This window comes from Muntiacus reevesi, chromosome 4, assembly GCF_963930625.1.
Source record: "Muntiacus reevesi chromosome 4, mMunRee1.1, whole genome shotgun sequence".
Taxonomy (NCBI): domain Eukaryota; kingdom Metazoa; phylum Chordata; class Mammalia; order Artiodactyla; family Cervidae; genus Muntiacus; species Muntiacus reevesi.
In genome coordinates, this window is record NC_089252.1 from 108,059,372 (window position 1) to 108,084,492 (window position 25,121).

Here is a 25,121-nt window from a genome sequence, read left to right on the forward strand (position 1 = left end):
GGAAGCCTGGGCCTCTGGCTGGGGCCCTACCCCCACCCGCTCCGCCCCTGCCCTCCGCCTCCTGCACATTCCTCCCTGGCTGAGGTCAGCCCCTCCGGGACGGGGGAGCCCCCCCCACCAGCCACATCACAGCTCCTCACTCACTTCTGTTTTCTTCGTTGCCCAGCAGGGGGGAGAGGGGGTGGGGAGAGAGACGAGGGGCCTAGGGGGTGGGGCTTCCCTCTCTCCTCCTCCGTAACCCGGGGGAGGAGGTGCCAGGAATGCGGCAGGGTGGACTCCGGTGGCACCCAGTCTTCATTAACATACGTTAACATAAATGCTACCTTCCCTCCCTCGGCTTGGGGGCAGGGCAGGGGGGTGGTGGGGTGGGAGAGCCTCCGGGGAGTGCCAGATGGGGGCTCGGGCTGCTCCGGGAGGCTGGACCGGAGGCCTGTCCCAGGAATCCACCCCTATAGTAGCCGGGGAGTGGCTGGGTTGAATTCTGATTCTGCTGCTCACCAGCTGTGTGTCCCTAGGGGGGGACTGGACCTCTCAGTCCCCTCTCCTCACTTGTCCCGCGGTAGTAAAGGGGGGGCCAGGCAGGGTAGGGAACACAGGTGCGCGCTCTGGCTGCCATCTCAGCGCTGGGAACCCTGTGGCATGCAAGCCCGTAGGCCCGAGGGAGACTCACCACTGCCTCTTCCAGCCCAGCTTCACGGGGCCCTTTCTCTGCCCTGACTCGTCTCCTGTCTCCTTCTGTCCCCTTTCTTCCCTTACCCACACCCCCAGCCCCCAGGACAGCACTCTGACCCTCCCACCTGAACCTCCTTCCCTCCCCAGCTGCCTAGGATTCCTTAGTCTTCCTCCACGAGTCTCCAACCCACCCCCAGCAGTGCTTGAAGCCCACACCCTCCGCCCTCCAGAGAGCCCCAAGTCAGAGAGGCCTCTGTCTCCTTTAAGACAGAACAAGGCCCCACCTCCTTGCCCTGCAGCTTGAAGCCTGACCCCTTCACCTGGGGGTGGTCCCCACGGTCTTTCCGCCAGATCTCCTCCAGTGCCTCCTCTCTGCAGCTACCCTGCTTCCCCAGCTCCTCCAGCTTGGGGACATCCCAGGCTCTTGGCCAGGCGTTCACACACCCCTCCCTGGCTCAGCCCTGGCTAACCCTGCCAGCACTTCAGCTTCCCCACTTCTGGGAGGTGGCAGCTGCTTCTTTGCCAGCACTTAGCTTAGGCTGTGCCCTCTGCCCTCCCCTTTGCCACCTGCTGGGCTTTTCCTCATCACTCACTACCCACCTTTCTCCGTGAAAGCCCGGATGCTTGTAACACCAGGTCCAGGCCACTCTGCAGGACCCTAGGATCCCCAGCAGCCACTCTTACTTGGGAAGCCACCAGGCACAGGGAAGCAAGAGATAGAGGAAGTGCCTGCAGAAAGCCCTGCCACCTTCCTAAGCCTGGGTGAGGATTGGGGAGGCGTTGATGGAGAAGACAGACTTCAGGCCCCTTCAGATGTCAGCCACTCAGGCCTTGACTCCCTCCACCCACAATGAGGTCAGAAAACAGGATAAATACCAGGGAATGTACAACTGATTTTTCTCTTAAATAAGATCACCTGTGAGGCTGCGTCTCCTGCAAAGGGGGGAATCAAAGCAGGGAAAAGAAAAAGATCCATAGCCTTGACCTCTGGCCCCTTGAACACTAGTGCCTGTCGCTGTGTGGTTAACGGAGGCGCTGACTGGCTGGCAGCCAGGGACATACTTGCTGTCACACAACTGCACACAGACCTCAGCTGACTTGAGGCTCTCCTTGGGGGCATGTGGGCTTCCCTGGCTCAGCTGATAAAGAATCCGCCTGCAATGCAGGAGACCTGGGTTCTATCCCTGGGTTGGGAAGATCCCCTGGAGAAGGGGACAGCTACCCCCTCCAATATTCTGGCCTGGAGAGTTCCATGGACTGTATAGTCCATGGGGTCACAGAGACACGACTGAGCAACTTTCACTTTTTCACTTTGGAGGCGTGCTGGGAGCTGGCTTCCCCTCTCCGTGTTCAAGGGGGGTTGGGGGAACGCACAGCCCCACGGCAAGGATGAGGTCCCCTAGGATCTCTTTTAGGGCAACAGACCCAAGGATTGAGGTCAGTTGTATGGGAGTGGGCCAGGACCCAGAACTCAGCCAAGAGAAGCTGCCGTCCTATCCCTGACTCCCTGGGGCACCTAGGATCTGGCTGGCCATGCCATAGGCCAGGTAGCTGGAGTCAGGACTTGCATTCTCCAGCCTTAATAAATGGCTTGGCACTCTGGGGTGCAGGGTGGGGAGCACGATTCTGAGGGGAGTAGGAGGATTTTCTGGAGGAAATCAGGAGCAGCTATGGGGCTGCCCTGAACATGGCCAAGGGGTTATTCTAGGTCTTGGAAGCTCCTGCAGCCTCAGAGGCTCCAGTTCTAATGGGGCCTCCTCCCCTTTCTGCTCCTGGCATCTGGGCCTCCACCCACCTGCTGGGGGTGATGGCTCCAGCCCCAGCCCCGGGGAGTTGGGAAGTGACTGCAGGCCTGGACTGGCTTCTCCCCACAGGGTCCCCTACATCCTCCAGAACTCTCTGACTCTCAGAGCTTGTCTCTCTCTCTCTTCCCAGCTGTTTCCCCCCCACCCCGCCAAAAAATGGGTTAAAAATAGTCTGCTACTACATCAGTAGTCTGAGCAACTATTTGGAGTGGGACAGGCCCTCTGGGTGGTGGATGAACCTCGTGGTGGTCCCAACTGACTGGAGACAGCCTGCCTCATACTGGGATCCATGACTTGGTCTGGGAGCAGGAGCCTGGGTCCTCTGCCTGTCTAAAGGTGCTGAGCCTCAAAGATGTAGCTGCCTCTGGGCGGGGCCAGGAAGATGGGCCTTCTAAGGCTGGGAGAACTCTGGAAGACACACCGCCAAGGAGCATCAATCTCTGGTTCTCCTTGCCCAGAGATGCAGGGTGGTTAGGGTCCAGCCCCGGACAGCTCTAGGCAATGGGGGGAACCCCTGAGAGTCAACTTCACGGAGTCCCTCCTGTTGGGGTATAGGACACCTGGGATGTATCATCCCCTGCCTACCGCCCCCCATGGCTGGGAATTTCCCAACCACTAAAGACAAGGATGAATTGAGAGGCCGCCCCCGCCAGCGCTGGGACAATGAAGCCTTATACTCTCAAAATCTGAGCAGGGGTAGGAGGGCCAAGGGCAGGTGGGGGCCTAGCTGCCTGCACCCAGGGAAACAATGCTTCCAGGACCCCACCCAGACCCACTGCCAAGCCGGGAACAAGGGGATCCTGGCTAGAATCCTGCATGGCCCACTCAGGGAGGGAGATGTTGGGTTCATCAGGCAGACAATGCCAGCTCCTCAATGGTTCCTCTGTGCAGGGTTCCCCCTCGGGACGGAAGGAAGGAACTATCTCTGGCTCCTGCTTCCTGCTGGGCGGATATCAGGGCACCGGAGCTCGCACTGCTCCCCACCCGCGCATCTGGGGTTCAGCGGGGTCCAGGGCTGACTGCTGAAGGCAAGAAGGGATCCAGGATTGGGCGTGGGCTTCTGTTCTCGTCAGTTGGTGCTCCCTAGCCCTCAGAGGCAGGGTAGCAGGAGAGGCCCGAGGGGCTGGGGAGGACGGCGGGGCCGCTGAACTCCTTCCGAGGGGGGCGGTCACAGCCTCTCATCGCCTGCCAGGACTCGGGGCCCGGAGGCCGAGAGGGGATTGGCAGGTGTGCGGAGGCGGGGTCCCAGGTCCCCGGCGGTGTCCTCCCGCCGGCCTCGCCCTCCCCGCCTCGGAGGCGCCGACCCCGGCCCGGCCGCTTTGTCCCGCCGCCGCCCTACAAAGCTGCCTTTGTGGCCCGCGGCCTCCGCAGGACCCGATGACGTCAGCCTCCGTGACCAGCCCGGCGGGGCCGAGCGCGGACCGCCGCGCCCTCTGGCGGCCGAAGCTGGAAGAGCTCGTCTACGAGCCCCGCCCGGCGGAGGAGGGCCTTTCACCGACCCCTCCCCACGGGCTAAGCCGGCTCCCTGCCAAGGCTCCCGGCTCCTGGCTCCCCCGCGGTCCAGGGCAGAAAAGTCCAGGCACCTTGCCTGGCTCTCGGGGTTAACCAACAGCCTCCCAAGCACTGTCCTCTGCCGTTCCCTCCAGAAACGCACGAGCACTTCCCATAGCTCCATGAAAGCCTCTGAGACTCACTGGACACTCCTCCTCCCAGTGTGGAAGAATCCCTTAGGAGAACTCCTTAAGAAATCGGCCCCACTGTTCCAGAAGGCTCCCCCAGACCCAAGACTGCAGAAGCGCTGGGGGCCAAGGGGGAGACCTAGAGGCCCCAACACGTTAAGATGACTAGTCCAAGGGGGAAAACTGAAGCGATGAGTACTGAGCCTCAGTATGACCAGGCAGTTGAGTACCCAGGGCCTTGCCACTAGTGAGAATCCGGAACCAGACCACTATCACCTTAGCACATCTAAACCTGGGTCTCTGCCCTCATGAGAGAAGAATGGCGAGCAGGTCTTGGAATTTTTTTTTTCTTTCTACATTTTATTATTTCAAACCAGGTGAACAATTCCATAAAACATGTGAAAAAAGCAAGGAAGTGTTCAACGCTGAAGGACCCGGGCCTGGGGCGAGGGCATGAGGGGCATGGCCCCTCAGCAGGCAGCGGCGGTTCCTAGGTTAGCGCTAAGGAGCTACATTTAGGTTAATGGAGCCAGGGCCCAGGGCCACTGGGGTGGGACCCTCAGCGACGTTGGCAGTTGTCTGGAACAGCCCTTGGAACCCAGTTCTGTGGAGGGCAGGGTCGGGTGCCACCCGCACAGGGGGCAACCAGCAGAGGGATGGGTGTAAACACGTAGACACGCTCAAGGCACGGAATCACCGCAAAGGGGCTGGGTGGGTGCTGGTCAGGATCTGACAGTTTTAAATAGTTTTTTCTAAAAAGTTTTCTAGGTTTGCAGTTTTCTTTTTTTTTTTCCCTTTGACTTTCTCTTTTTTTTAATAAAAAAAAAAAAAGCTACGAGAATGAGCAGGTGGACTGTGGTCTTCAGGAATGGTGGCGTCTCACGCTTCTTGTGCTTTTTCCTTTGGGGCCTCCGAGTGGCTTGGGTGGGTGGGGGGCGGGTGTGGGGGTGGGCAGGAGGCTCCCTGTAAACATCTGGACTCGGGTTGGGTCAGGGGCTGGTGTTGGGCGAAGCCGGGGGTCCCAGGCTGGAGAAGTGGTGCCCCTCCAAACAGACACAGGCCGTGGGAGACAGCATGGGCTCCCCTCCCCCATCACAGAACAAAACAATGGTTCAAACCAGAACGGAGGCCAGGAGGGGCTACGGGCATCCCCTGCACCTGGAGCAAGGGCAGGCTTCAAACAGGGAGGCCTGTGGCAGCCCGTCCCCCAAGTCTCTGGAGCTGAGGGCGGGGACGGCGGGGAGCCAAGAACAGAGAGGAAAGAGGGGAAAAGCGGCCAGGGGGACAGGCGGGGAGCGTGGTCCTCTTGCCCCCATCTTCCTCAGGGGCTGGGGTAGCGGAGTCGGCGGTGGCCCTGGAGGTAGGGGACAGTCAGGGCATGGGTCGGGAGGGAGGTAGCCAGTGTAGGTCTCTCTGCCCACCTCCCTAGACGATGACCCTTCTCCAGTTTCCCCACCCACTTGTTACCAGGGGCATGGTGGCCAATGTGTGTTGCTGGGTTACACACACACTGTAACCCCTGTTCAAGAATGAATGGGAGGGGAGACTGGAGCTCTGGCAGAGCCCTCCCCACCCACCGCTCCCAGGGCTGGTGAGGCCAGCCTCAGCCCCGGACCCTCAGATGGGTCCGAGGGAAAGATGGCAGGGGTGAGCACAGAGCAGGTCGTGCTGAGTGGAGGGTGGCTGGGCCCCTTCTGTCATCTCGATCCTTCAGGCCAGGCCAGTGGCCTGGTGGGTGGGAACCTGAGTTTTCGCCAAGGAAAATGGGAACAGCCCTCCAGTTCTGTCCCAGGACACAACCTGGAGCTTCTACCGTCTGGACCACTGGGCAGAACGGAGCCTGGGCTGTTCTGTGCCACATGCTCAGTGCCCAACCCGGTCACCCTCCTGGCTCAGCACTCTGTGCCCCCCCCCCGCCCCGCGCTCTGGTCTCTACAGGTGTCCAAGTTCACCACCCGCAGCTGGACGCTCTCTGGCCCCAACCCTGTCCCTTCGCTGGGCTCGGTGGCCCCACTCTGGTCCTCCCTGCCCGGCCCCCTCTGGCTCACCATCCTGCCAGGCCCCGCTGCCCCTCAGAAGAGGCCGCAGTCCTTCAGGTTGTTCTTGATGATGACATCGGTGACAGCGTCGAACACGAACTGCACGTTCTTGGTGTCGGTGGCGCACGTGAAGTGCGTGTAGATCTCCTTGGTGTCCTTGCGCTTGTTTAGGTCCTCAAATTTGCTCTGGATGTAGCTGGCTGCCTCGTCGTACTTGTTGGCCCCTGGGGGGTGAGGCAAAATGGTGAGGACTCGTGCAACGTGTGCAGCAGGCGGGCCCATCCCACAAGGACAGAGAAGGTTGTGTGTGTGTGAACCAACAAGCATGTATGTGTGACAACTGTGAGAGTGCAGAGGCACATCTGAGTGTGCAAAGAGAGGCACCTGATTGTGTGAGGGACGATACCTAGTGACATGTATGGGGTACGTGCCCGAGTGTGTTAAGAAGGGCCCTGGGGTGTACAAACACAAGTGTGTAAGCCTGTGAGGTACCAGCTGTGTTTGAGTATCCTGCAGTTTACCCTTCTGTCCAGCGGGGGGCGCCCGTGGGCCACCTGGTCACCACCAGCTCCTCCCCAGAGGCCCAGACCCCACACCTGTATACTCAGGGAAGCAGATGGTCAGGGGGCTGTGTACGATCTTCTCCTCGAACAGGTCCTTCTTGTTGAGGAAGAGGATGATGGATGTGTCCGTGAACCACTTGTTGTTGCAGATACTGTCAAACAGCTTCATGCTCTCGTGCATGCGGTTCTGGGGGCAGGACAGCGCTTTCAGCACCAGCCACCCCCCCACCCCTCACCCCTGCCCTCCCTTCCCCGTGACCTCTGGGTCTCTCACCATCTCCTCGTCTTCAGCTAGCACCAGGTCATAGGCGCTCAAAGCTACGCAGAAGATGATGGCTGTGACGCCCTCAAAGCAGTGGATCCACTTCTTCCGCTCGGACCGCTGACCGCCCACATCAAACATCCTGCGGACACAGCGTCTTAGCTCGAGAAGGGAGTTCTGGGAGAAGCTCCCTGCCCCATTTCACAGGCTGACCGACTGAGGACAGAGGCCTGCTCAGGGTCAGGCAGCTGCCTCCATGGTATCACCCACACTGGCCCACGTTCCCCCCCAGTTCTGGTCCAGCCGAGTGAGTGAGGCTGGTCAGCAGGGCAGGTGGCTGCCACAGGGGGCCGCGTCAGCAGAAGCTGTGAGGTGCTGGCCGCCACACAGCCTGAAGGAACTCAGAATGGAGCTGGGGAATCCCAGATGAACCTTCTTGCCCAGCACAGCCCTCAGCAGGCCCCGGTGTGAGGATCTCTACCTGTCACCCCCAAGGCTGGCTGCTCCTAACCCTGTTACCCAGCCCACAAGCCTGCTCACTTGAAGTGTAGGTCTTTGAAGGTGAAGTGCGTCTCCACGATGCCCGTGGTCTTCACTCGAGTCCGCAGCACATCCTGCTGCGTAGGGATGTAGTCGCTCTGGGCGATGCGCTCCAGGTCGTTCAGGTAGCTGCGAAGGGGTATTGGGGGGGGGAGGGTGTCAGTGGGGGCCAACTGGCCCCTTGCCCTTCCGTCCCTTTATATCTCAGGCATAGCTCCTGACTCTTCTTTATTTATTTATTTTTAATGGAAAGTTAATAGCTTTATAGTATCATGTTGGTTTCTACCAAACATCAACATGAATCAGCCATAGGTTTACCCATGTCCCCTCCCACTTGAACATCCATCCCACCCCTCTAGGTGTTACTGAGCCCCCAGGTTTGGGTTCCCTGGGGGTCTTACAGCAAACTCTCATTGGCTATCTGACTCTAACCCTTGCCTGCGCTGCATTCACCACTCAGCTGAGGGGCAGCTCTGAGGCCAGCCAGCCAAGCCCCAGCACCCAGGTCGGAGGCAGGTCTGCCTCACATAGGATCCAGGGTGGTAGAGTTGCAGGCGAGGGTGGCGGGAGGGGGCGAATTCGTCCTTCGGGGAGGGATGCAGGATGCTAATAATCGGCACAATTACGGCACCCGCCGCAGAGCAGCCTGGCACTCCCCTGACGCGGGGCTGGACAGGTTGAGGCCTGCCAGGCCCAGTGGGCTCTCTGCCCAGAGCCCAGCAAAATCTGGGCTCCTCAGGGGAAGGGCATAACCACTAGCTTGGCAGGGGTCCCAGGGGCTCCCCACTACCAGCTCTCTTAATTAGTACCAATGCTGCCCTGGCCTAGCCCTGAGACTAGCTCAGCTGCCTGCCTCAATATCCTGGCTGTACCCTCGGGGTTTGGGTCTAGGCCTCCCAGTCACTGACCAGGACCAATGTCTTGCTCTCAGGGCAGGGCTGCTGGGGCCAGTGCTTGGCTCCCCCACAGGCAGCCAGGCCAGAGGGAAATGACTTCAGAGACGCAGAGACCGAAAAGAAAAACAGGAAGGGCTATGGGGAACCGTGACGCATGTGCTGTGACCTGCAAACTCTACCCCGCCCCCTACAGAGAACCTCCAGCCTCATGGTGATTTCCACACCAGTTCTTCCCTTGTCTGCAACAGAGGGGCTCACCCCAGGGCCCCAGGGCCAGGGCAGCCTTGGAAGATTGCTGTGAGGAGGGGCTAGAGGATCCCTGGACCCCGGAGTATTCCAATCTGCTCCCCAACCCTGGGTGAGCTCGTTGTAGCATAAACCTGCCTGGGAGGGCAGGGCCCATGTTCACTGCTGAATCCCCACACCCAGAACAGCACTGGGCACGCAGCGGGTGCTTAAACGTCTGGGGAATGAAGGACACGGATGATACAGGAGTGGGAAGGGGCTGGAGGGTGGTCGTGAACAGGCCCTCCTTGAGTATCCCAGGCCCTGAGATGACAGGGGTTTATAGGAGCTACCACTCCCTGCCAAGCTCAGCTGGCACTGAGAATCTATGACCTCTGGGAGTAAACCCCCCCAGCCCACCCACCCCACCGTGTGTGGCTGTGACTCTGCCACTCCTATGGGGGAGCATGCTCTCACAAGTGCATTCAGGCCACTGCAGGGAGGGTGGGAGGCTGTCCACGTGACTGGGGCAGGGCTCAGGAATCACGGCCAGGCAAGACCGGCCTCCCAGCCAGCTTCACAGAGGTCCAGCCCCTCTCTGGGTGGGCTCAGGATGGGAAGTGCAGTGAGATTGGGAAAGCTGCTCAGACAGAGCAACTGGCTTAGACAGAGGTAGGAGACAGTAGGTGAGAATACAGGGCCTGCAGCCTATCTGGGGGGGAGGGGGGGGTGCCCACCCAGAGCCCATGGATGTCTCCCCACATCCCTCTTCCAGGCCAAACCCCAAACCACCAAGACCCTGACTGACAGTGCAGAAACTCATCGTATCCTCCTAAGGGTGCTCAGGTCCTTGGGTTCAGGCCTTGGGTCCAGGTCTCCCCCCCCAACCTGCTCCACCGCCAGCCCGGCCCCATGGAATGAGTACTCACTAGGCGGCAGAGTCGTTGAGCTGGTACTCCCGAGAGCGGCCAAAGCAGGCCTGCACCCCGTGGTCAGCCCAGAGCCTCCGGATGACGCCGGACAGATCCTCAGGCAGCACGCCCTGCTCCTCAGCCGTGCACGACAACGCGAACAGCTGCCTGGCGTCGTCCTGGGCACAGCGGTAGGCAGTCAGCACGTTGCAGGAGCACACACCCACCCCACGACTCAGAGGCAGGGAGGAGGCCTCTGGAAGGGGGCCTAGACTGGGGTGTTCTCAGCTCCCCCTGCACAAGGCTTGCCCTGAAGCGTTATGGGAGGCAGGCAGGGGTTGGGGAGTCCACGTACCGCGCGGGAAGGGTCGGCAAAATCAATCTGCAGATTGCCCATGGCTTTGACAATAGCCATGATGGACTGGATGGTGTTGCTGTAGACGACTGCCCGGTACTGTCGGCATTCTTCTTCTGAGTAGCCATCCTCGTGGATGATCCTGGCAGCCAGGGGGCCAGGGTTAGGATGTATCGGGCACGGGGACCCCCACATGGGCGTCTGGAGCTACGGGGGCCTGCAGTAGCTACTTCAGACAAGAGGAGACTGCCTCTGAACCACTGGGGAGCAGAGGATGATCGTGGCCTCTGGGAAAGTGCTGGACCTGGCTAACACGGGCTGGGCCTACACTCGGGGGCAGTACAGACCCCGAGGAAGAAAAGGGGAAACCAAGGTTTGCAGGCTGTCTCCCGCACACAGCACTTACTTCATCTGCTTGACAATGGTGCTCTTCCCTGACTCCCCAGCACCTGGAACAAAGAACACAGGGGTCAGGGAGCAGGCCCAGTGGGGACACAGAGGCCAGCAACCAGCGGCCCGGCCATGTGGCCCAGGAGGCAGCAGAGCTACCGGGGGTGAGGCTGGCAGGGCCACGGGGTGAAGACAACCTAGGCCACCTGGACCCCACGGTGGACTCACTCCAGGCCTTGGCTTCCCACAAGGCCTGTTGCTCAATGTGGTTCCCCACTGCCCTAGCTGAGTCCAGGGGCTTTGGCTGGAGACCTGGGGCTCAGCAGTCACCCTGTCATTCTCGCACACGCAGGCTCGCCACTCCGCGGACAGTGCTCCCCAACGAGGCACTGGGCCATAGCAGGCAGAGGAGCCCTGCTTACTCCTCCCTACACCGTGAGCCGCAGCTGCCGTGGGGCCTGGGTCCAGGCATGGTGTCAGACTCCTGCCTTCCAGACACAGCTGAGGCCCAGCACCCTGCTTGCGGGGCCGAGCTCTCCTCTAAGCAGAAAAGACACTAGGACCTGGGGGACAGGCAGTGTCACAGACACACGTACTGACTCGTGATGCTTCTTCCCCAGCCTGGCAGAGCCCCATCCTGTATTTCTCTTCGACCAATGCTGAGGAATTCGCTCCGGTGACTGTCAAAGCAGCCGCACAAAACAGGTACTATTTCTACCATTTTACAGACGTGGACACTGAGGCTCAGAAAAGTCTTGGCCCAAGACCATGTAGCCAGGATTCAGAAACACAAGGAGGTATGTAGGATAATGATGCCTGACCTGCCCAGCCCTACTCAAAATATGGCTCAGATCTTGCAGGACAATGTCTTTTGGGTTTTTTTAAACAAAACATCTTCCTGGGCTCCATCACAGACACAGAGCCAGATCTCAAGGGGTGCAGCCCAGAAACCTGCATTCCCCAAGGGAGTCTGTGCAGGGAAGTGTGAGACCAGGAAGGCCACTCCTGTCCTGGCTAGGGGTGGGGACAGGGCCTTACTGCTTCCCTTTGGCCGCTCCCTGTCCTAAGCTCCAGGGAGAGCGCACCTCAGCTGAGCCCAGCTTTCTCCCAGCCTTTGCCCGGACTGCACCGCTGCTCTGTTCCAGCACTGTCAGGCACTACCTCTTGCCAACTCCAGGCCTTTGCCCAAGGAGTTCTCTCTACCGGGCATACCCCAATGTCCCACCTACACGTGTCCCAACCCTCCTGATCACTGTGGTGGGTCTGTCTCTCTGACCAGCTCAGCAGGGTGGGTGGTGGGGTCTGCGGTGGAAGTCATCCTTGGGAACTCCTGGCCCCCATATATCCCTCAGGGATGGTTAAGAATCTCAGAGGATGAAGGGGCTAACACACACACTGCCACGAGCAGCAAGAATGTCAGCGACGATGATCTCAGCACAGCCGCGAATCGTGTCCCCTACATGTCAGTCGCTATTCTAAGACTACCCCGTTCGCTAGGTGGTCTCACAGCAAGCCCCCGGCGTAAGTCAGCTCTACCCTCATCTCCACCTCACAAATGAGGAAACTGAAGGATTTCCCTGGTGGTCCAGTGGTTTAAAACTCCACGCTTCCAATGCAGAGGGCCTGAGTTTGATCCCTGATCGGGGAACTAAGTCCCCATATGCTGTGGGACACGGCCAAAACTTTTTTTTTAAAGGTGGGGGGGCGGGGAGAAACAGAGACACCGCTATCAAATGGTTACAGCTCCTCTGCATGTGGCCCACCTTGCCTCCTAGCACTATCCCACGTGCCCAGAAAGTCTCAGGTCCAAGTCTCTGCACTGCCCTCCAAGCAGCATCAGATCCTGCTTGCCAACTCCGGGTCTTTGCCCACCTGTATCCATCCTACCTCCCACCCCACATCCACACTGACCAGGAGAAACTGAGGTGTGGATTGCGGCCACAAACCAGGGACCTCTGTGAGGACGCTTCACAAATGCCGCCTGGAATCACTGGGCTTCTCTGACTGTCCCAGGCCTGCTTCCCAGGATCGGGGAGCACTGCGGGGGGAGCAGCACAAATAGGCAGGCTGGGGTGTGAGCCCCTCTACTGGTTCGACCCCTGGGCACTGGAGGCCCCAGGCCTAGCGTATTTCCTCTGGGCGTGGGCTGTGGTCAGGGGCAGCATTCCTCTCCATAGGGCTGGCAGGGGAGCGGCCAGGACAGGACCCCTCACTTAACACCCCCCACCTGTGGAGTGGGCCCAAGGGGAGAGGGCCTGGGAAGGCCCAGTGGTGATGCTGAATCACGGAGGCTCTTCCCCCAAGGCCCAGAAATCCACGGGGCAGGGAGGACAGCGCTGGACTGGCTGACCACAAACGAAGGCCAGGTGACATCTGACTGTCCTTCCCATCTAGTCACTTGCTCCCAGAGAGCCGGAGGGAGGGTGGATAGCCTGAGGCAAAGGAAGACCCAGGAGCCATGAGTCCCAGCCAGGACTGGCGGCCCAGTGCAGGAGCGGAGGCCGAGGGCATGAAGTGATGGGTCACATGGATCATGCTGTCCTCAGTCAGGTGATCCAAGACTCAAGAGTGGGCAGCTCTCCGGGGCACAGGGGACCTCAGGTGGGGGTGATTTGGGGACCACAGTGCACCTGAGGCAACAGCCTCCTTGTCTAGTCCTGTGATTACTCTCTTGGTAAAAGGCACAGACCACTCTGTGACCCTGCCCAGAGATGAGGACGCCAGCACAAACCTGCTTTGCATCTGATTTTCCTAGCAGCGGTGGACCGGGCAGACATTGAGGGCCCTTTCCCTGTCCCCTTTGAGCTTCAGTCTCGCTTCTTCTCCCTTCGAAGAGGAGACATATTCTTTGCCCTCAGCAAGGGGACAGGTGGACAAAGTCACAGAGCCCCCATCCCCGGACTCAGAGCAGTCCCTTAGTCTTTCCCACAGCTGTGACTCAAAGAGGGAAGGAGTTAAGTGGCAGGACAGGGGTGTGGTGCTAGCAGCCAAGCAGAAAGCAGGGAAGAGCACCAGGACAGAATCACAGGCGTGGCCCAGGAGGAGCTACCATAGATCATGGGGGCTGGGGGCAGAGCTGGGTGGGGTCATGGGCTCTATCCAGTTGGACACCCTGGTTCTCAGGCAGCCCACAAGCGAGGTGTCCTAGGAGCTCCTTTTCAATTGGTGCCTGATGACGCTTCCCTATTAGATAGGCTGGCACTTGGCCCGGGGTTTGCTTGTACCTTGCTGATCCTAGGCACCCAGTTCTCCCCACCCAGCCCTGCACGTTCCCTTCAGAGAAGGGGGCGTCACTAGCTCGATCCGGATTGCTGCAGAGGTGCTGGGGTGGGAGTGGGGGGACTCAGCCAGCAGAAGGCGTCAGGAGTCTTGTACCCACGGTGGGCCCACTGGGCGCTCCCTTCTCCAGCTGAGTGGGACCAGAGGGACCTACAAAGGATCCCTGCAGCGCCCTCAGTGTTCCCACTGGGCCATACCTCTTCCCACCACCAAGAAGAAGCCTCTGCAGCCCTTGCCTTGGGGCGCAGCTGCGGGGCCCCCAGCGGGCAGGCAGTAATTGCCGAGATGTGCAGGGCGACAGCGGCTGCTCTGCACTGGAACATCTGTTTCCACTCTGGGAGCCCTGGGCCCCAACGGGAGGAGGGAACAGATTGGGGGGAGGAGGGGAAGAGAGGCTCCACCTGCCTGAACGAGGACAGCAGGGCCTCTGCCAGCAAGACAGAGCCCCCGGTCCCACTGTGTGATGCTGATCCCAAGTTCCTGCATCGCGTTTCCGCTGTGGTCTGTCTGTGTTGAAGCCTCTACCTCCCAGACATGGCTTTGTCCTGCTGGGAGGCCCTGATGTGCTGCTTTCCTCTCTGGCCCCACTTTCCCTTCTGCAGGAGCCACGAAGCCTTGAGGGGCTGGCGGGCCCATGTCACGTTTTCAGATCCTCTCCCAGAGGGAGGTCCAGATCCACCATAGCCCTGGTGCCAACCTCCTTCCTCCCTGAGATCTCCAAGAATGGCTGCCCGATCCTGTCCTGGCTCTGGCACCTCATCTGTGCAACAGGATACCACCATTATCTCATCCTAGGAGACGGGTGAGTGCCCGGCACACCGCGAGCATTGAGATCAAGGTTATTATCGTTCTTTTCTTTTACCCTTCGGAAGAGGACAGAGCTCCCCAAACCTCTCATTTCCTGCAACCCACAGTGACCACGCTGCATAGGTCACTGCGACCACAGCCTGCAAAGGAGCCTGCCGTGGCCATCTCATTTTGAAGGCATGTTTCTGAGACTTTCAGGCAAAAGCACAGCCCAGGGCAGTGACCAGGGGCTTGAGAGGCTGACTCAGCAGTGGTGGTGGTTCCCTGCCGGGACTTGTATAACCCGGGACCGGAGTCAGAGCCACGCACTCCTTTGCTGGCTTTCTGCTCTCAGTTCGTCACTTCCCTTCCACACAACCTGGCACTCCTACCTGGGCAGGGTACTCCTTCCCGCCCAGCAGGTCTCACTGCAGACACCAACCCCTGGCTCTCTCCGCACCCTGAAGGCCGGGGAGCAGGGCCCCCTGCAGACGCTCTCGAGCTGGTGGGCTACCCAGGAACATGTGGGGCCGGGGAGAGCTGCCAGCTGACGTGGCAGGCCTGAGGGCAGAGATTCTCAGAAGCAGCCGTGGCTCGGACCACAGGGTAGACGTGGGGAGCAGCCCAGCTCAAACCCACAGCCGGGCCCGCCCCCCACTGCCAGCCTCCCAGCACAGCTCCCCGCCCCCTTCACTGGCCTACCCTGGTGGGCCGCTGGGGGAAGGCTGGGATGCACCCTGGGAAGCCCACCCCAAAGGCGCCACCCCTGGCACTACCTCCCACTCTCATCTCAGGAAGGTGCCACGTCTCCAGCCTCCGGCCCAGCCTGCCGTTTCTGGGCCCCCCTTCTCCCGCCCCGCCCCGCCCCTGCAGCCTTAGGGTCCCCGGCCCGCCACCACCAGGGGGAGCCCGGCTGCCAGGGACCCAGCGCAGGAGGTGGGGGTTGGGCGGCGCAGAGGAGCGTTTGTTTCTGGAAAGCGACAGCAGCGGCAGCGAGGGGCAGCTGGGGGAGGTGCCTCACCCACGGCCCCCTCCCGAGCCTGGGAAGCCGTCGGCCTGCAGAGACGCGGCACACAGGAACAATGGGGACGGCGGGGAGGGGGAGAGGGCCCCGCCAGACAAAGGCCCTCCAAGCCCCGCCCCTGGCGTCTCTTCCTTCCTCCAGGTGCTGCGCTTCACTCCCTCCAAGGGGGCTCAGCAGGGGTCTGGGGCGGGGGTGGGGGGAGGGTCTTGGACGGACCCGGTGACACCCCCACCCGCATGCGTGGCCTCGCCTTCCTCCAGGTGCTCCAGCAAAGCCGGAACCTCCCTCCCTCCAGTCTCTGCCGCTTGGGAAGCCTCCAGCGGCTTCCTGACACCCATCAGAGAAGCACTAAGGACCAGGGCCTGGCCAAGTCTTTGCTCTTCGTTGCAAAGGAAACAGGCCTCGGATTCTCCCAGGCGCGAAGAGAGCTTTGCAGGGCAGGGCTGTGTCTCCTGCAGTGGGGCCCTGCCCACCGAAAAAAGGGAAACTGAGGCACCGGGTAAGGCAGGCCACGCTGGAGGAGAGGAGGCCCTGAGACCTGTCCCTCATCGGCCACTGAGGCTGCATACAGGTCTCACCCTCCACTGCCAGGCACTGCTAGACGGGGCGCCCAGGTCGTTCAAGGAGCCAGGCCATTTGGCACAGCCCTCTTCCTGATGCTTCTTCACTGGAGGAAATCGCCTTGCTCTTTTCAAAGAGTCTGAATCACTGTGGTAGACCCAGGGTGAGATGCCCACATCTGGGCCTCAGTGTCCCCATCTCTGAAATGTACTCCACAAGGGAGTGTGCCAGGCGCAATGCCCGCCCTGAACATCCTCCCTTGGGTCTTCACACCCACCCCAAACTCCACCCCGGGGTCCAGCCCACACGGGCAGTGTGTCTGCATGCCCACAAGCCCCGAACCAAGCTTGAGAAGCGTGATGTCACGGGACCCAGCCCTGGGCACAGACAGGGGCGGCCAGCCTCAGGTCACACAGTGAGAAAGGTGGGGGAGAGGGTGCTCTGGGACCTGGGGTCTGGACTGGCCATGAGGATGCCATGTTCGTTCAGCTCTGTGTTTGGCCTCGATGCTTCTGCCGCCTCTGTCCTTGCTGTCTCCTAGGTCCTTTAGACTCCTCAGTTCCCTACGGCCTGGCCTGACAAGCCAGAGCAGAACCCTGGGAACTCTGCGGGGAAGGGCAAGGCAACTGAACTTTGGATTTCAGAGGTCAAGAAGGACGAGGACTGGGACATCCCTGGCAGTCCAGTGGTTAAGACTTTGCTCTCCAGTGCAGGGGGCGCAGGTTCAATCCCTGGTTGGGGAGCTAAAAACCCACATGCCTCGCGGCCAAAAACCAAAACATGAAACGGAAACAGTATTGTAACAAATTCAATAAAGACTAAAAGTGGTTCACATAAAAAAAAAAAAAAAAAAGGACGAGGACCAGCTGTGGTCTTCCCATGCTGTGGCCAGCCCATACCATGGACACATGAGTCGCCATACAGGAGCCCACCGCAGCCTTTGCTCTTAGTGGGGACCCTCAGCAGGACCACTCTTCCCTTCTCCTCATCTGGACAAGCCCCAGTCTCCAGACCAGGCTCAGGGCCCCCCGACACCACACCCTAACAACCTCCAAGCTTTCCTCAGGCTGGGACTTAGTCCTCTCAAGCCCAGGGGTTGTGGGAGGCACAAACATGTTTGGGGAAAAGAGAAACCCTAAGTTGCCTGACAGTGACCCGAGCATTCCTGCGAGGGGACACGGGCTGGGAGGGGAAGTGGGAAGCAAAAATGGGGGCACCTGTATTGGGATGAGGTCACCCCATGGCCACACAGCAGATTTCTGGCTTTAAGCAGGAAAAAGATTCACGCACAGTCTTGGGTCCCACTCTCTAGAACAGATGGTCCCCTTAGAGTCCCCTAAAAGAAGAATCAAGGCCCTCGGGCATATGCAGGACACGGGGACACCCAAAGCACCTGCCTGTCACCCTGACTGAGCAATTCTTGTCAACTGGGCGTAGAATCCTGTGGGGAGACAACAGCTAGGGACAGGTGCTCAGTCACTGCCTGGGTTGTCCTCTGGTGTCTCCACTCACTGGGTGAGTCACATGATGTTCCCGACCCTCCGTTTCTGCATCAGTGAAATGGGTTTGTCAGTCCCGCCTCCACAGGGTTAGACAAGAAGAGACCGGCCCCATGCAATGGTCACAGCTCAATCCGAGGCAGCTACAGTTACCACCGGAGGGGAAACTGAGGCCCAGTGAAGGCACCCACTACCCAGGCCCAGTGGGTAGTGGGGTGGGGGAAATCCTTAGGCTGGATCAAGGGCCCTTCTGTCTACCTCCAGGCAGGGGAAACCCAGAGTGAGCTAATCCCAGGGCTGCTGCTCCATTTCCGGACATTCATCTGGGCCTGCAGCCGGCCTTCCGGCTTTGGAGGGCAATGGCGGCTCGGGAACATGGGAGCAGCCCTCTGCTTTCCTGCTACACCCCCGCCCCCTCCGCCAGCGTCCCTCTTCCAGCCATCACTTCCTGTGGCCAAAGGAGGAGCCTGGAATTCTTCTCAGAGGCGCCACCTTCTCTGAGATCCTGGGCCCAGTGGCCACTGGGACAGGACAGGGGACAGAACTGTCTGGATTGCCTCCAACCCGGGGACCACCAGTAGGGGCAGCCCATGGGGCCCCCGCACAGGTGGGGCTCACCTTCTAAAGCCCCCCGCCATTGAACTGCCTCACACTCCCCACCCCAGTGCACAGTGTGAGCGGCTCTCTGGCCTCTTCCTCTTTTGGGCTCCTCCTCCTCCAGCTTCTTCCTCCTTTTCCTCTGGTGTGGACACCACTTCCCCGATAGGCCCAGCCCTGCTGTGCAGACTTCACCACCCCTCCTCCAACCCCGGGACGTGGTACCTGCTGCCATCAATACACCCCCCCACCCCAAACCGGAGATTCTGAGGCTGTAGCAGCCTCGGCACCCCGGAATCCTCTGAGCCACAAGGACACCCTTCTCAGCACAGGTCTTGTACGATCCCACCTTTAGGCTTTGGCTCAAACGGGCCTGGCATTTACTGCCAAGCCTTGGAAGTGTTCGCAGGAGGCCAACACTGAAGGGCCAGCCCAGGTTAGAGAGTGTGTGGCTATTCCAGGGAGACTATTCCCCCAGCCACCAAGACGGATCAGAGCCCCATGGTGCAGCCTAAGGGTGAGGGTGGAGTGTTTGGGGTTTAGTAAGAACAAGAGCTCCAGGCAGAGAGGCTGGGTGGGGCTGGGCAGAGGAGCCCCACCCTGCACCTGTGGCTGATAAGAAGTTGTCTGGTAGGATCAGGTACTAGGGCCATCGTCAGAGGAGCCCACTCCTTTGCCCTCCCAGGGCCTTCTTAGGCAGGGCACAGCAGCAGTGGTCTGCCAGAACCCATTAACCCCTTTCCCCTGCTGACCTTTTAGGTTAGGACTCCTGCCCCTGAGATAGTGGGAAGATGAGATTAGAAGCTGGCTTGGGTCCTGCCTTGGAGACAGCACTCAGGCTCTGGCTTGGACTGTCTCATCCTCTGCTGGGGATGAGGGAGGCCAAGTCCTTGAACCCTCAGATGCTAAGAGCTTAAGTGGACAAAGCTTCCTCCATCCTGTTCCTGCCTAAAGAATGGGTGGCTTTTAGAGATGGAGACTGAGAGAGACAGTCAGGGACGGACATCAAGGACAGTGTGTGCAGGACCTGAGTGCTCCCGCCTGTGGCCCAAGCTGCCACAAGTGCCAGTCCCTGCACTGCTGGAGCCTGGGGACCTTGCTGGGATCCCATCAGGTCCCACCCCCAGCACTACCTGTGGTCACTTGCTGGGTTGCTGTTAGCAGGCTTAGGATATCTATGATGCTAGCCAATGATCCTGCAGCTCAGGCCAGCCCAGGGCCAACCCAAAGAGGCCCTTGACTGTGCCAGTCCCCATCTGGCAGCACAAGCTCCAACTCAAGCACAGTGGGTGGCTCAACGCTGCCTCAGGGCCTGGCATGGAAGCCTGAGTGCCCCAGCTGGCCTCACTTCCACCTCCAGCCACAGGGGCAGGCATTCCCTCTGTCCCTACCACCTGCTCTGCCCTCTGTCTTGGGGTTCTCCAATCCCTCCTGGGATGTCTTCAGCTGAGCTCCAGGGTCACTTCCCTCGAAAAACCGCCCCGATTCACCCAGTATCCCAGCTCAGGGGTAGCCCCTGAAGGACCCAGCTTCACCCCTATCCTAGAGGTCCAACTGCTTTCGTGGGCCGCACCAACACTGGGGTCACAGGCAGGGGCTGAGCCCAGGGGGACTGGGCAGGCAGAGGGGGAGTCAGAAATGGTTTAGACCCCCTACTCACTCCCTAGCTTGGGAGCCCCAGCAGTGCAGCTACCGACTCAGGAAGACAAAGCCTGGCCTCGCCTCGCCTGGGGGAGGGGTGGGAAGAAGAGACTCGCTGGCTCAAGCTGCCCCGCCCCCCATTCAAGTGCTAATGAGCTCCAGCCGGAGGGCGGAATAGCGGGACGGTGGGATGGAGAAGGTGGTGGGGAGAACAGGGAGGCTGGAGGCCAGCCTGGGTACCAGTCCACTTGGTACCCCAGGGCCCTGCCACAACCCCAACCCTAAGCACCCCCAGGAAGGTGGCTCCACCCCCAAAGGTTGGGCGTAAGGTCCCCAAGGCAGTGTGTCACTCCAGATGCCACCAAATATCTACAAGTCTCAGCCTCTAACTCTGTGAGCAGCGGCCCAAGGGCAAGGGTCAGGGTTCCCAGGGCCTCCATACTAAGGCTAGGCAACCTCTGAGCTGGGGAGATTTCTCCCCATTAAACTCTCAGCTCTGCAGGAGTCAGCGGGGGGGGGGATCCCCTCTCCTGTTCTCACACCCACAGGTCTTGGGAGTACCATCCCCGCAACACGTGTGGCTGCAGGCAGGCACCCCATCCCAGGTTGTAGATGGAGAGCAGAGCATCTACCAGGATTTCACCTGTCGCTGAGTTTCTCAGCTGGTGCAGCAGGTGGAGAAGGGATGTGAACCTAGGTGTGTGTGATCACCTCAGGAGGGTGAGGCCCGCGCCCCACCCCCCATCCCCGTCCCCTGCGCCAGGCCTTCCCAACTCAGAACCCATGCTGAGTTGGTCCCTCTGCCCCCAGTGCCTGACCGTGGCAAATACTAATTTTTCAAGGCCAACTCAGAGGACCCCTTCCCAGGAAGGACTATTCCCCCCACCCCCGAAATTCACCCACATCACTAGACTCTACCTATTACCCAGCCAGCCAGGATCCCAGGCTAGCCCTTCCCACTAACTCCTGCTACTCCAAGCCCCAAGCAACAGCTTGAGAATTACTTATCCCTGTTCAGGGATGTGTGCAAAGAGTTTCATTCTTTCCACACTTAATAGGCACCTACAGTGTGCCAGGCCTCTTGTGAGAGACAAACAGGACTAACGTCACAAAACACCCTTCCTTTCATTTGATAAAACTCACCGAGCCCCTCAATGTCCAGTCTCCGTACTGGCCAGGCCAAGAACTCCCACAGCACTGTTCTGGTCTGAGTCCCATGGCTGTGGGACAGCTCCAGCCCTAACAGCTAGACAGGCTCCACTGCAGCAGCAGAGAGCAGGCATGCAACAGTCCCCAAACAGCCTGAGCGAAAAGGAAGAATGCAAAGCTGGTTTTCCCATATGAACAGCTAGAGTCCCTACTATGTGATCTGCAGGGAGTGGATAAGGGCTGTCTCCGGAGCCTGGCTCAGACGGCAAAGGATCTGCCTCGGATGGATGCAGGGGACCTGGGTTGGATCCTTGGGTTGGGAAGATCCCCTGGAGAAGGGAATGGTATTCTTGCTTAGAGAATTCCATGGACAGAGGCAACTGGTGGCCCGCAGCCCATGGACTCGCATAGAGTCGGACAGGACTAAGTGACTGAGCATGCACTGAGGCGCCAGCAGAGCGTGATGAGACCACAAGCCAACAGCCTGAAGGATTTTTCCCTCAGTCCCCCCTTGAGTCCTGGTCATTGGCCTTACACAGCCCTTGCCACCTGCCCATATGGCAGGCGATGGCTCACTGATCGCTATCTTACTCCTCCATCTACCCATGTCCAAGACCAAGTTCACACCAGTAGCGCTTCTTTCATTCAACAAACAGACAATAGTTCCCAGGCTCCATGCTTGGCACAGAAGGCTCAGAAATGAACAGGACACAGTTCTTCTCCAGCCACGGGGGAGGGCAGCTGTGACACAGACAATACTGTGCTCTAATTGGGGGGGCATGGGGGTGGGGGAGTTAGAGGAGGTGCTTTACCAGCCTTCGAGAAGCGGGTCAGGAAAGATCCTGGGAGGTGATCCCTGGGCAGAGTCATGAAGAACAGTCAAGTAGGAGTGAAATGCGGGGAAAGTACATCAAGTGAAGGGAACAGATGCAAAGTCCCAAGGGCAAGGGGAACTGTTGTATTTATACCACGAAGCCTTCCAGGAGCCATCTCTCCTCTCTCTGTAGACTGCCCACACAAGCCCAAACAAATCAGAGTCACCCCCTAAACACACACTCTGGCTTACTTTACCCAAAGTGCCCACACCGAGGCCCCAGATTCTACCAGGGGACAGCAGGTCAAGCAAGCTGAACTGGGTGGGGGTGGGGGTATCTCTGAAGTAGAGCCGGTATCAGCAGCTCTGCTTCCCCAACCCAGCTGCCAGGGAACACCCCTCTCCCCGGTGTGTACCACATCTGCCTTTGCCCCAGGGACAGTGACTATGCCCGCCGGCTGGCAGGGCTCCCCAGGACGGGAAGGAGCCAGTATGCGGGTGGAGCAGCAGGCGTGGTTGGGCTGGGAGGGAAGGCTGGCAATTGCCCAGCCCAAGTCCCGTTGCCTGGACAGTCTTTCCGCTACGTGGGACAGGCGCCCAGCTCTCTGAAGCTGCCTCAGCTGGGCTCCCATCACCTCCCCCGTAACTGGACAGGCAAAGGACAGCCAGCCAGGACCCTTCTCCGGGCAGTCCAGACAGACTGAGTCCTCAATTTCAGGCAAAGTTTGGTCTCCCAGCCCCTTACAGTGAGTACATCCTCTGCAGAGTCTTAGGCCCCACTCCCCATCCTGGGCACGGCACTTCTCTGGCCCAAACCCAGAAAGCGCATTTCACAGTGGAAGCAAAGGCCAGAAGGACAGGATGCTGAGATGGACTCCCCAGCCTACAAAGTGCCAAGCATTTCTAGGGGACCCTGTACCCCTGGTTGCTGCCAGTTCAGTAAGAGAAGGGTCGCCAGGCCCAAACCTGAGCCGGGTCGCAAGACTGGTGGGATGGAGGTCAGCACACAGAACCAGGCCAGGGGCCCTGTGTGCCCCAGGCCCACGGCCCAGTCCCACACCTCTTCGGGCACCACCATAACTGCGATCGGCCTGGGAAGGAGAAGGGGCTGGCTAGTGCACTGGGAGGCAGCAGTACCCAAAGCACCCTTCCCAGGCCCAGCGGGCAGCATCGATGGGCATTCCGCCGCGTCGACACCCACTCGCTGCCGCTGCCGCACTCGCAGCAGAGAGACAGGAAGAGGCAAGCGCCCAACGCAAAACAGCCCAGGAGGCTGGGCCGCCGCCCCTTCCCGCCCCTTCTCTTCCTCCCCGCAGCGGCAGCGGATGCCATTTTGAAACCTCCGGGGCTGTGCCCCTGAGGCCAGGCCCCCAGGGACAGTCAACAGATGGGCCCAGGATGGAATACACACCGTCCCCTCTGCCACACGCTCACCATGAAAAGCTCCACTTTTCACAGCCTGGGGACCCCAGGGCAGCTCTGGGGCTGAGGGGCCACACCCCCCCACATACATGGTCCAGCCCCCAACACTGCCGCGAGGGCCTCCTTCCCCACTAGGTTTGAACTCCACCCCACCCCCCAGTCAGCACCATACCTGCCCCCAGTGAGAGGCTGGACTGGGCCAACTACCAGGCCCCCAGCCTCTGCACAAGTCCACTTCAGATGCCCACCCCGTAGCAGGCCCCCCACTACTCAACCAGCTGGTCCACCACTCCCCCCTCGCAGGGCCTCAAGGTCCGGCAGGCCCACCCACTCTCAGAAGCCACGTCCTAGGCCTTTGGGCCCAGAAAGGGTGCGGGAAGCCCAGCACCCATCAGCGGCTCTCCTTGGCCCGCCCGCCCGCCGGGGGCAGTAATATGTCGGCTGTCTCACCACTTCCACTTCCCCCCACCCCTCAAGCAGCCACCATCTTTCCTGGCCTTGGAGCCGACGCAACCCAAACTCCTCCACACTCCCTCTTAACCCCAGATCCCCCCCTCGCTGGCCCAGACAGGGCTTAGAAACTGGGAAACGGATAGCCAGCAGAACTCCCTGGGCAGCCTGAGGCCTGGTCCCCTCCCCCAACATGACCAGTGGAGCCCTTAGGGGGTCTGAGGCCAGTCCTTTCAGACTGGCCCACCTGGTGCAGGTGGTGGGTGGGGAAATCTGGAGAAGGCTGGAGTGTGGGAGAGAAATTAAGAGAAGGGGAGCCTAGGGTTTGAGGAGAGATGCATGCAAAGAGGGAGCTGGTGGGCCAGATGCAGGGAGCAGGGGTCTCTGAGGGTTTGGGGGGTCTGGCTGGAAGGTGATCTCCTAAGCAGTCATTCCACTTGAGAGGTGCAAACCAAAATTCCACCTGAGAAGTCCCTTGGGATCAAGGTGCACAGGTGGAGGATACAGGGTCCAGAGTAGGGATGGGGCACAGAATGGGAGGGAGGGAGGGGGTGGGGGCCTGGGAGGGGCCCTGGAGATACTCAGGCCCAATAGGAATAGGGGGAGAAGTGAGGGAACAGGTGGTGCCTGAAGGCGGGGGCTGAGTGGGATGGTAGGGGGTTGGGTAAAGTCTAGGCGAAGTATGGAAAGACAGGCAGGGGGCTCTGAGGGTCTGTCAGGCTGGACAGTAAGAGTGGATGGTCAAGCAGAGTTCTGGGCAGTGGGTGTTGGGGCACTGGTGGCTATATTTGGGGGTTTGGGCTCTGGGATGAGTTGAAGATGGGGCCTATGGGCTACGGATCAGAGGTCTCCGCCAACCCAGAGTTTTGATCCATTTTTTGGGTTATGTCTTTGCCGGGCGGGTCTGGGGGGTTCAAGTCCAGGTGTGGGGATCCAGGCCGAGTCCGGGAGTTCGAAGCCCTAGTCCACAGGTCAAAGTTGGGGATTTGGGCGGGGAATCGGGGGGTCCCAGCGCAGGGCGCGGCCTCACCCAAGAGCAGCAACTTCACCTCCCGCGCCGCCTTCTCGCCGTCTTCCCGCAGGTTCTTGTCGATCATCTTGGAGCGCTCGGCCGCCGCCTTGTCCTCGGCGCTCACGGTGCAGCCCATCCCGCCGTCCGCCGGCCCGGCCGCTGCCCGGCCCCCACAAGGCCCTGGCCCGGCTCGGCCCCGCCCGACCCCACTCCGCTCACGCCGCCGGCCCTCAACGGGTAGCTCCCGAGTCGGCAGTTCCGAGCGTCTGCGGGCGGTGCCTTCCAGGCCGCCGCGCTCCGACGGCAGGGCGGGCCGGGGGTGGGGCCGGAGCGAGTCAGGCCTGGGACTGGGCCGGGGCAGGGCCGGAGGCGGGGCCATAGGAGATATGGGGCCGCTGATTGGCTGGAGGGCGGAACGAAGGCGAAGTTAAGCTCAGCCCAAGCTCGGGCCGGGCTGGAGGCGGAGCCACGCCGAGGGAGAGCTGCAGGGGTTGAGCCTAGCCCAGAAGGACTGGGCGGAGGGCGGGCTGCAGGCGGGGCCGGGCTCCGA

At 60.3% G+C, this 25,121-nt stretch overlaps 1 protein-coding gene across 1 annotated transcript; it reads right to left on the reverse strand.

Annotated features, from left to right (window-relative positions):
• Nucleotides 1-4,495: 4,495 nt before the first annotated feature.
• Nucleotides 4,496-24,849, reverse strand: GNAI2 (G protein subunit alpha i2). Its single transcript, XM_065933646.1, has 9 exons — nt 24,590-24,849; nt 10,354-10,396; nt 9,948-10,089; nt 9,611-9,771; nt 7,561-7,689; nt 7,033-7,162; nt 6,792-6,945; nt 6,205-6,419; nt 4,496-5,510 (listed from the first exon to the last, which is right to left on the reverse strand). The coding sequence occupies exons 1-8, from the start codon at nt 24,705-24,707 to the stop codon at nt 6,229-6,231; spliced, it is 1,068 nt and encodes a 355-aa protein (XP_065789718.1). The 5' UTR covers nt 24,708-24,849; the 3' UTR covers nt 4,496-5,510; nt 6,205-6,228.
• Nucleotides 24,850-25,121: the final 272 nt, after the last annotated feature.

Coding starts and splice junctions, on each gene's coding strand:
- GNAI2 (XM_065933646.1), bottom strand. CDS start 24,707: ATGGGCTGCACCGTGAGCGCCGAGGACAAGGCGGCGGCCGAGCGCTCC. Junction 10,090..10,353: donor ACCATTGTCAAGCAGATGAA/GTAAGTGCTGTG, acceptor CCTGGCTGCCAG/GATCATCCACGAGGATGGCT. Junction 7,163..7,560: donor TTCAAAGACCTACACTTCAA/GTGAGCAGGCTT, acceptor CTGTGTCCGCAG/GATGTTTGATGTGGGCGGTC.